This window comes from Argopecten irradians, chromosome 3 (genome assembly GCF_041381155.1).
Source record: "Argopecten irradians isolate NY chromosome 3, Ai_NY, whole genome shotgun sequence".
Lineage (NCBI taxonomy): Eukaryota > Metazoa > Mollusca > Bivalvia > Pectinida > Pectinidae > Argopecten > Argopecten irradians.
Window position 1 is genome coordinate 12578471 of NC_091136.1, and position 12333 is coordinate 12590803.

The 12333-nt window shown below is 35.3% G+C and overlaps 1 protein-coding gene across 1 annotated transcript; it reads right to left on the reverse strand.

Annotated features, from left to right (window-relative positions):
- Nucleotides 1-1354: 1354 nt before the first annotated feature.
- LOC138317566 (uncharacterized) lies at nt 1355-7220 on the reverse strand. Its single transcript, XM_069259330.1, has 2 exons — nt 5641-7220; nt 1355-2934 (listed from the first exon to the last, which is right to left on the reverse strand). Exons 1-2 carry the CDS (start codon nt 7144-7146, stop codon nt 2926-2928), a joined length of 1515 nt encoding a protein of 504 aa, XP_069115431.1. The 5' UTR covers nt 7147-7220; the 3' UTR covers nt 1355-2925.
- Nucleotides 7221-12333: the final 5113 nt, after the last annotated feature.

Here is a 12333-nt window from a genome sequence, read left to right on the forward strand (position 1 = left end):
TTCCTCCGTCTATCAAAATATTTTTTATAAAGCATCAAACTTGGGACATGTTTTTGGGACACCCTGTATATACATGTTTGTATATAAAAAATAAAAGTCAACGACTTTCCTCTTGTACATTCACCATTTCATGATTGCTCTTCAGTTTGTATATATATATATATGTCTGAGAAGGGTTACATTGGCAAACAAAAAATATTGTTAAAAAAAATACTTGAAGAAATAAAGCGACAGAATTTTTAAAATCAGCATATGTTGTAGATTATTGCAAAATAGTTTGATCTGTACAATAAATATATGGCGACATATCTCCTTGACATCGGCGATGAAAAAGTGGAGCTGTTTACATTATGCAATATCGATACTTCCGACTTTATCCACAGCGTCGACGTCAATAACTATTTAAAGTACGATTTATATGTTTTCTAAGAAATAGCTGTATAGCCGGTTATTTTCGCGATTTCTCGGGACATTGATATGATCGCAAACATTTAATTCGCGAAGTAAAATTGTTGAATGATATCTATCCTTAAATCCATATCGCGAAAATAAAAAAAATCTCTAACATGTGATTTTTTGGTTTTTAGATCAAATCGCAAAAAAATGGTTCGCGAAAATAACTAGAAATACGATTATTGAGAGCGGCGACTCCAGGACCATGAAACAATCTCAGACTGAAGTTTAGACTTAGCCAATCAGAAATGACTAACTTTTTGTAACATCAATCTATAAACTTAAGACAGTTTTGGACTTTATAATCCTGAGGCCTGTAGGAATACATGTATAACCTCTGAATATATAACTGCTACAGCATTTTGATAACGAAACAGACAACAAGGTTTAATATCGAAATCATAACCAATGCGTTCATAGACATGGAATCGCCCATAGCCTTTTTTTCTTTAAAAAAAACATATTTTATTGCTTTTAACAAACGGATTGGGCACAAGTTATGACAACTTATAAAAGCCCTCTCCACAACTATTATATAACAAAATTGGTGAAAGCGACATACACATGAAATATTATATTATAATCAAAAAATATAGAGAGAGAGGTAGAAAACAAAAGATAGCGAAAGTAAGAAGTATGAAAACAGAAAGAAAAGATTAAGACATAACCAAACTAATTTGTAGAAGTATAAAGTTACAGTACACACTGATTATATAACCACTGTAGCTATTGCATGGCACGTACTAACTACACAGTCATTTTCCATCGTCAGATCAATTGTCCATAAAACACATTCCGTAGATCATCCAGTCCTCTAGTCATTCCATGTGTGCCACACTCAATTTAACTAAAATTCTTTTAAAAACTAAAATATCAGGAAATACATAACAAAAGATAAAGATAAGGGAGATATTTCGACGAGGTTCAGTTAACCTGTTCACGCAGAAGTGAATTTAGAAACGGTCACTGGCACGGATAAATGTCTGAACAATTTCAAAAATATGTTCATTTGCAATAATTGGCAAACCAGCATTTCCAGACAAAATTAGATTTAGGGATAAAGGGTTATATGGTATCAACTTGGTTAACATTTCATGTCTTATATTTATATATAGCGGACATTGGAAAGAATAATTGATAAGCGTTTTCACTGTGGTAGCCACAGGCACAAGAAGGAGAATCAACAAGATTAACACGATACAAATCACAATTAAAATGGCTAGAATTGTGCCTAAGTTTAGTTAGTAGAATATTCAGATGACGTGGTCCGTAGTTAAAAAAAACACATGGCGGCTTATGGCGTTCAGGAGTGATAGCAGCTTTAAATTTGCTAACTGTAGTTTGTTGCCTGATTGGTTCAGAAAGATTGTTCCAATTTACTGTGGTTGCCGGTATAAACGAGGACTTAGTCCTACCTAGACTATAATTGTGCACTGTATAGTAATTATTGTTTCTTAGAGGGTATGAGTGTCTATCACCTACTAAGCTTGGTAGCGTCATTTTATTATGCATTTTATAAAATAAAGTAGGATTTCTTCGTTCTCTTCTGACATTTAACGTATCCCACCCGGTTTCAAAATACAACGATTGTTTACTGGCATATACCGGCAACCCAGTAACCACCCTTGCGGATTCCAGTTGAAGTTTTTCTAACATGTCAATATGAGTATTAGATAAGCCACTCCATAGTTCACATGCATACTCAAACACAGGTAAAATGAAACTGGTATAAATTTTACTTAGGGTTTTCCTATTCAATAGGAATTTTAATTGTCTTAAAGCATTTATTCTTTTAGACGCACTGTTACAAATATTTTCAACATGATCACCCCATTTATCATTGGCGCTTAAAGTTACCCCTAAATGTCTATAATTATCAGAAAAAGTTAGAACACTGTTATCAAATAATAACTCAACATCGTTATTTTTTAAAATATTTGAAATAAACAGAACATCAGTTTTGTTTGAATTTAATGTGACCAACCATTTCTTTGACCATTCATTTATAAGTTGAAGGTCATGATTCAGTACATGTTCAATCTCATTGCATGAATTGGAACCATAAATCAAAGATGTGTCATCAGCAAAAAGTCTGGCTATACTTCTCAAATTTTCAGAAATATCGTTTATGTAATTCAAAAAAAGAAGTGGCCCTAAGACTGAGCCTTGTGGTACTCCAGCTTTCAAAATTTGACTATTAGAAAACGATTCTCCAATAAAAAAATTCTGTTAACGGTCCTTAAGATAATTCATTATCCATTTATGAAAATTTCCTACAATACCATATGATTTTAGCTTCTCGATTAGACCCTGATGCCAATCTCTATCAAAAGCCTTGGGTTGGCCCATAGCTAGTAGTAAACCCAATACATAAGCAATCTTTTGTCATTGTTCAATCACCAATATGTAATCCCTATTTGTTCCTCAACATGAATGAACAGTCTCCAGCAAAATTCCTCCTTCAGCGGTTGGTCACTTGTACTGAAAAACACAAACATAGCCTTCGTGATCTAGCTAATTAAAATGAATATATGCTTTCTTGAACAGTTTCTGTGTAAGTACATTTGTTTTTAGAATTTGTTTGTATATGCTATATAATCTTTATTATCATCTACACAAAGAGTGCTTTTTGCTGTTTTCTTTGGCTGGAAGTTGAGGCTAATGTAAAGACAAAATCGACGACAAGATTAAGATATGATATCCTTTTTAAAATTTTGAAAATATGAGAAACTCATGATCTAAACTTTTATTAAGAAAAAAAACAAGAGGCCCAAGAGGCCTTGACGGTCACCTGTGAATTCAAAAGATTTTTGAAAAGTTTGCCAATTTGACCCCTTTTGGCCCCGCCCCTCTGGCCCCTGGATTTGATGTTAAAACACTTTCTCAGGTTAACAATTCTAACCAAGTTTGAAAACAAAGCAAATAAGGCTCATAATTTTATTTTCCTAAATTTGTTAGTAAATTTGACCCCCTCCCTAGGGGAAAATCTGAGATCCTAGGGCCATGAAATTCATAATTTTTGTACAGAGCCTTAAAACCTTCCAATCTATGAAGAGTATCTGGTTCCATAAAATCTGTGAATTCAGAAAAAAGATTTTTGAAGTTTTAGCCTACTTGACCCCTTTTGGCCCTGCCAACGTTCATAAATGTGTTTTTCCTAAATAAACTATAGTAAACTTGACTCCCTCCCAAGTCGGAAACACGAGACCCCAGGGTCATATAATTCGCAATTTTTGTAAAGGATCTCAAGACCTTTCAATCTATGAAGAATATTTGATTCAGCCATTTCTGGAAATTCAGAAGATTTCTGAAGTTTCAGGCTATTTGACCCCTTTTTGGGTCCACCCCTCAGGCTCCTGCGGGTCAGTCGTGGAAAAATTGTGAATAGGATTCAATGGCCATCTCATACTGATAATTCTGACAACATTTGACTTATTTCCTATTACAAATGACCAAATAATGCTCAAAAATGTGTTTTCCCTATATAAACTATATTAAACTTGACCCCCTCCCCAGGGGGGGGGGGGGGGGGACATGAGACCCCAGGGTCATATAATTCACATTATTTGTAAAGGACCTCAAGACCTTTCAATCTATTTGACCCCTTTTAGCCCACCCCTCAGACCCCTGGGATGCTGGGACCATATAATTCACAATTTTGATTGACTTTCGGCTATGGAAGGTTTCTGCAAAATTTCAACAAATTTGATTCAGGAGTTTTGGCGAAGAAGTCGAAAAAGGAAATTGTTTATCGCCATGCGACGGACGACGCACGACGGACGACGACGGACAAAAGACGATTAGAAAAGGTCACTTGAGACTTCGTCTCAGGTGACCTAAAAACGATTGATTAAAAAAATATATTTATGACAAATAACTTCAGTCGTTGGTCCTCTGACCCTGAGTTACCGATAGGACTTTTTTATCAGAATTCTAATAACAGATTATCTCCCACTTATTTGTCTTATGTATCTATTAATAAACTCTTTTTTAGAAAAAATAAATAAATTATACGATTCAAAGATTGATTCTAACAAAGACGGTTTTCATGAAGCCTTGCATTACTGGATCACTTCTGAATTTTCTATCAATGTCGACTTTACATTATATGTTTAAGTAGCACAATTTAATTATTTGCCATTTGTAAAAAGATACTTAGAATTAAAAACAGAAACGCTATCATTCAGCACAGAGTGTTCTTTATGCTAAAAAAATTGCGTTTAACAGTAGTTGTGTACAACTATTAACTAATAAATCTATTAGAAACAACCAAATCCCCAGAATATAATCTTTAGCCAAAAAATTAGCTTCTAGTGATATAATTGACCCAATGGCTCCTCTTATTTTCTTTGTCTCATCATTGATTCACAGTTAAAAACTCAATGCAGAACTTGTCTTTCATAACAATTTTCGTTACAAAAAAGTAGCTTTTATGCATGTTACAAAAGTGTGCATTTAATGTTATGACTTTTCCTAGTGAAAAATTTGAAAGATGAATTCTAAATTGCTCAAATACCTATACACATTTGGAGAGGGCGTTTAAAGGCATTTTGCCTGTTGCCCAATTCTGATTGTCTTTAACATCAGACAATAAAGCATTCTGAAATGAAATGAAATACCTATGCGTTGGTTCATCTAGTCTCCTGCTTCTCAAACATAGACTGCATGTTCTCTTAGCCCAGACAGAGATATCCACAGTTTTACCGGTGAGGGATTTTTCTGTCTCACCCTAGGGTTAAGACAAGCTACACGAGATCTTCGCACGTGCTCAACAATAGTATGACGTCACGACAACAGTATCATGACGTCGCGGTAATAGTATAATAACGTCACGACAACAATGAAATGCTGTCGCAAAGACGCCTAAGACGGCGACTCTTTGAGGTCACGTCATCCTCGCTTGCATAAGTGATACGTTTATTACAGACACAAAGTGGTGCACGGGGTTAGAGAAAAAGAATCATTCACCCTCTTTGGGGTGAGACAGGAGATCTTAACCCTCTGGGTAAGATTCTTAAGCTTACTCGGCAAAGCCACGTGTTTGACAACTCAAGAATCTTACCCCTTGGGTTCAGATTTTCCTGTCTCTCCCCAAAGAGGGTTAAAGATTCTATTAATCTTCACCTGATGTCTTTACATAATATTTTACCCTTACACACTTATTTAGGACAGATACATAACGCATACCTTGTACACATTGACAGTCCCGTCATAAAAACCAAGCCACATTTCATTAGCGGTCAACATGATGGACGTCGGCGAATGCTCCTGTTCCGGCAGAATGGTGACCATGGGTACACAATCCTTGGACAGCAACTTGACACTCCTGCTGTAAACTTCACAAATGATGATGTTATCTAATGGGTCGAAGGTAAAGTCGCTTATGGCAAAGTTTGTATCCGGTTTGTAGACTGTAGTATCAAACTTCTCCTCGCCAGGTATGACCGTGCCGTTACCTAAATAGCGTAGTCGTAACGTAAGGTCTGCATTCAGAAGAACCAGATGACCATTAACCTGGTTCATGTCGTTAAGGACACCGATAGCGTCCCCATTGGCATTACACAATACTTTGAAAGGTCTGACAAACAGGACATCACCATGTTTGTTATACTGAGCCCGTGCTTTATCCTGGCCTTGCTGAGAGTATCGAACCAACACTCTCTCGCTTTCTGTTGTGACGTCATAGCTAGTTGCATCTACTAGTGTCGCGTAGATGTCACCGTCAGGCGAGGGATATATGCACAAAGGATAGAGCTTCTTTAAGGAGAAGAGCACGGTGATGGTTGACTTAGCGAACATCGACATTATCCCTCCAGTTAAAACCGTAACCTGTGTGATATCTCTACTTTCGGTGCACACCAGCAGTGTCGTCTCAGACAAAGCAGTCGCACATTTCACAGCGTTGTTCAGCTTCACAGTTTTCTCAACGCGTCCGTGTTTATCAGTAAGTGATAGCTCCTTTGCATTTTTGCAACTCACCCATGCCTTCCCTCCGTAGCCGGAACATAGTTCAGTTATAGCATTTGCTTTAGAATACTTGAATGTCGACTCTAAGACACATACATGTACCCTCCCTGGGTGGTTAAGAGGAAATTCGAAATCAGATTCGGTTGAGTTGACCATACTATGTACCACCTGGGCTCTTTGAAGTGAAGCCATTTCTTCCGTCTCGGCGGTAGTTATCCCAAACATCAACTTCAGTTTAGTCTTGCTGATCTTTCCGGGAGTGAACGTTATAGTGTCTAGTTTTGGAAACGATGTATTGTATTCTTGTATATCTTCAACATTTTGAAAATGGTATACTACCTTAATGGCATCATTTTCATCCATAAGACGTTTTATTTCCTCTCTGTGTTTCCTCACTCTTTCTAGTTTTGTTGAGATCTCGTCGTCCGCTTCTTGTAACTTAACGCGATTACAAAGAAATTTGGCCTTGGTGTCGGATAAAAAATCTTCCGTCATCTTGTTAGTTGCAGCGATGATCTCCTCTTTTTGTTTATTAATTAATGTCGTTGTGTCGTTCTGTCCATCATCTTGTTGCGTTTGAAGGTCGTGTGCGTTTTTTAAATCCGACTCCAAACGGGATATGTGTTTGCAGTCTTCAGCTTCCTTTGAAACCAATTTCATCTTAATATTGTTTGCGATTTCCTGTGGTTTTCTAAAATCGTGACAATCATGACTCCCGTCCGTCATACATTCCACACATACCAGAGTGTTACGACACGTGACACACACCGCAGTTATGCGATTATCTGAATGTGTTTTGCAATGCAATGCATAGACTAAAGAAAATCTCACAATGCTAATCATGTGGTACAGAGAGTGTCGAGTCTTTTATTTGTTTAAGCAGTTCATCGATTTGACCTTTTGTTCAAGGTATCAAAAGATCTTCCGACTCGGCCCCTCGTCCAGCAGCGTCGACCACGTCTATAAGAATTTAGATTGAAAGATTAAGACAATCTTAGTGTATTTAAATTTTGTTAAAAAATAAGTGTTTTCATTTCAACAAATGTATACTGAAAATATTTTCAATGCAGGGTTTAAACATATTTCACGATTATATCCGAAAAAAAAATCTATGTTTGTATGTTGGATGTAAACCAAATCAAGTTTGATAGAGAGAGATATATGGGATATCTATTATCTTCTCTCATGTTTTATCAGTACTCTTGATATTCATCATTACAGAATACGTAATTTGTGGACTACCAACAGCATACGCAGTAGATAAACTGCACATTTCTAACTCAATAATGTGTGAATATACCGGTATATAAATACCATGTTATCTTGCCAAATACAAGAAGTCACAAACACACTGTAGGTGAAATCACCACAAGAAATAACATTTTAAAAACATAACCAATGCAAAATTCAATTTGAAAATAAAAATCAAATTTTGTCTCATCTACAACACACGCTAAATATACCTTTAAAACTCTATTCAAAGAACGCTGGGTTTGTCTTTTAAAATAATAATGTTTTTAAAGATTGTTATAACAAAGAATCTATCAGTATTAAATCACTGCTTACTACTTTATATGGGCTATAAAATAGGATTATGGTTATAGGATAGAGAAGGGACGGCACTGTAGATCATACTCTGGTCAGCACCTAACAAAAAAAAAAAAAAAAAAAACATCTGACCGATGGTAAACAGCATACTGTCCAAAGCAAGGCCACTATAAACATTTAGGAAGGATCAGGAGGGAAAAGCCAATGGAAGTACCGTAATGCATTTGGAGTCAATTTCACTTCACAAGCAGTATTTCATGATTACCGAACTCTTTCTTAGTGTGCCATTTGTACCTAATTATCTATACACACAATATCATTTCAAAATCAATATGATATATAATTATATCTAATAACATAATGTTAATTGGGTTACGCTGCATTTACAACATTAATGAGTATGTGAATAAACCTACCAGAGAAATGTGTACATTCTCCAATCAGACCTGATTTCTCGGATGCCTGTAGTGTGATATTAAGATACTATTACGCCTGTTCAATGTTCAATTTTATCGTCCCCTGGACGGTCGTTATCCTTTTATAAAAATAAACATAGACATGTAACATCGAGAATCTTTTTAAAACAACCCTGATAAAGCTCATGTCTGTTGGCTATCAGATTGTAAACTATTTATCTATTATGGCCTTTGTTTCTTTCCTCGTACAGCACAGCCTGTCCGCCATCATGACGTTTCGATCGAAGCGCAACGTTATAATGACGTTATGTAATATAGTGATCTCACAAGATACGCGTTCAATGTCGTGCCTCATCAATAGTGTTCACCTCCCTGGGCACTATAGTGCATATAATACTCATGTGTATAGCCAATCAAGGTCCAGGATTATGTCATGTGATGTACTTAAACAAAATTGATGTTCATAGTACTATAAACCAAATTATCTTCGAGTGCGGTTAAGTTCACGTATCTGGCGGAAAGCTATTTTTCGCGAAGAAACCTTTTCATCTACAAGTAACATAAAGTAAATGGTATTTTGACTGTAAACCGCAAAATTGAAACCCGACGAAAAAATCTTTAGACGCGGAAACGCGAAATTAAGTCTCCACGAAAATTAAGTGAATTACAGTAACATTAGTAACTTTTATTCCTATTTTTCTTACTTTCTGAATCAAAATTTGTGTTATTTCCTTCTTATGTACTACTACGCACAAACTTTAAGCCTCATATTTACGTTGTTATTTTATGTCTTGACTAAAGTTAGTGTTGATTATCCTTACAACATTTTTTCTCTTTATTCTCTGTTTTCCAAAATGAGAATGGATTGAATTTCTATTCAGATGGGGAGTTTTAGATGGTGCTTGTGTGGGGAAGGACATTTCATGTTCTTTTGTGGCGCGATTGTTTTCGGCAACACAATGGCACATTTGGCCCCCCTTTTTCAATATGTATATTTTTGTGTGATAAAATGTCGTGCCTCATCAATAGTATTCGCCTCCCTGGGCACTATAATGCAAATGATACTCATGTGTATAGCCAATCAAGGTCTAGGATTGTGTCATGTGATGTACTTATACAAAATTGATGTTCATAGTACTATAAACCAAATTATTTTCGCGTGCGATTAAGTTCACGTATCTGGCGGAAAGCTATTTTTCGCGAAGAAACCTTTTTCATCTACAAGTAACATAAAGTAAATGGTATTTTGATACTGTAAACCGCAAAATTGAAACCCGACGAAAAAATCTTTAGACGCGGAAACGCGAAATTAAGTCTCCACGAAAATTAAGTGAATTACAGTAACATTAGTAACTTTTATTCCTATTTTTCTTACTTTCTGAATCAAAATTTGTGTTATTTCCTTCTTATGTACTACTACGCACAAACTTTAAGCCTCATATTTAGTTGTTATTTTATGGTGTGGATGTATGTATTAGCTAGGGGATATCTATAATTAATGTAATTGTAATGTGACAAGCATTAATATAAATAATACATGCATAGGTGAGTGTAAATGATGTACAGATTGTAAACAGTAAAGAAAGTATGAGGAGGGTGGAATGAATACATACAGTCCCAAATTTCATCTGTAGGGTCCTCATTTGTCCTAATTAATGATTGTCGACAGGCCTTCAACTGGGATTTTGACAATTGTGCTTTGGTATCGCTATGTCTCAAAATGTAATAATAAAAGGATCCTTATAAAAGTCTGTATTGGTACATGTATGTAAGTTTCGCATTATCCTATTGTTCCGACAATTATTGTTTTGGATAATCAGGAAAACAGTATTAAGCAGCCATCTTGGATTTTGACATTTTTGCATAAAGTACGTAGGTCTTCCTCAAATAATTATTTCAGAGTTCGGTCCTTGGTTCTGTATATATAAATGGACCAAATCCATATACATATGCATATTTTGTACAACATATGACCATATTGAATTTGACAACTGAAATGTGTTGCTGCTATCCTGACTTTTTACGAAATTCCCCTTTGTGTATTCAGTACTGTAAACGTATAATGAAGGATGGTGGTTTTGTACCGGAATTCCCTTTTTATGTAGACTTTGCGAGATAACAGAGTATATTTTACGGTGTAAAGAAAAACCTGATATGATCTATTGGAAATAAATAGAACATTCTATCACCCACAATTTACACATACACTTTCACATATATGTCTCAGGTTCCAGCTATTTGGTACCAACATCGGATACAACTGCCAAATATTTTTACAATACTCGTACTGTTAAAAGTTGTACACCGTTTAATACAAGAGAATACCTCGAAACTAGATATTCGTCACTGAATGTACTTCCACATTCATTCTCAGGGACACGTTTATGGACAAAATAATAAATTACTATGCGCATATTTGATGTACAGCCATATCTGACGTTGTCGCAGATGAATGACGAGAAACTTTTAGTGTCTCTTTTTAAAGCAACACTTGGCGAATATGAGTTTGACAATGATGCTGTGGGCTGTGACATATATGCTTTCACATATATGTCTCAGATTCCAGCTATTTGGTACCAACATCGGATACAACTGCCAAATATTTTACAATACTCGTACTGTTGAAAGTTGTACACCGTTAAATACAAGAGAATACCTCGAAACTAGATATTCATCTCTTTGTGAACGTTTGCGGAGATGTAGCAAACTCTTCTCTTGAATATATCGTACAAGATATATATATTTATATATCAGTTACAACCACCGGGAAACGAAACTTGCAAAACAACCCAGCGATCAAATGTAACGATTGCCGCGTGAGTGTGGCTGTGGTATGTTTAATATAAACTTTATTTGTTTTACATCGATTACGAAACAAGTTATAAACTTATGCAAATCACTCTCAATGGCCCTGAACTTACACTACATATTTGTGTTATGTTCAATTATGGATATAAACAGCAACTTCATATTCGTAAATATGGCACCATTCTCTAAGAAACATTGAATATAATAAATTCGTAAATAACTTATATTGTGTATGTTTGGAAACTCTGAAACTGAAATTCACTTTAACACAAAGGTACTCTTTATCATTCTATAAACTACATCTTGTTAACATTTGTATAAACAATCTCTCTAATGTTTATTTGTACAATTATTCATACACAAATATCTACTGGTTACTTGAATGAAAATCTAACAATTATTTCTACAAAATATGCCAAGTTTCATTTGTGTGGAAAATTCTCACTTTTTATTCCTAAGGGTAATAAAATCTACTGGTAATTCCTACGGAAAGTCCCATACTCAATACTGTTTAATCTGCTGATTATTGAGACGAAATAATATAACCCGTCCAATATCAGCACCATCTTAATTACCCTCTTAGATTATTTAAGCCACATCTGTCAGTACCTGAGTTTAGATATGGAAAATATGATTGCTTATTTAAATTTCTGCAGAACCAGTTTTAATATTTCTTCCCTCAAATTAAAGTGGTATATACACGCACAGTATTCGGATTTGTTAAGTTAATTTGTTTAATTTGACCATACATTCGATCACGATTTGAATTGTTGTTGAAAAATTAGCAAAATCAAAATAATTTTCCCTTTTTTTTGTAAGTCGACAACCTACCTGAAATATCAGAGTCAGGGCCCTCATACTTTACATAGGGTACCGCTGTTTGGGGTATTCTGTAACATTTACAATAAAATTAATATGACAATATTAAAAAAACCGGTGCACAATTTGATAAGTGTATGCATCACGCTTCACTGGTTTCCTTTTACATCTTGAATTAAATTGAATTGAATTGAATTGAATAGACAATTACATTGTATGCCTAGTGCTATTGTTATCAGTCTGACGGTAGGAGATATGTCGGGTGTCAGTCGTTCTGCTACCGTAAACAAATACACCTTATATGACCCGGATACGATTACCT

What these genes read in the sequence shown, in the direction of transcription:
- LOC138317566 (XM_069259330.1), bottom strand. Translation starts at nt 7,146, where the DNA reads ATGACGGACGGGAGTCATGATTGTCACGATTTTAGAAAACCACAGGAA.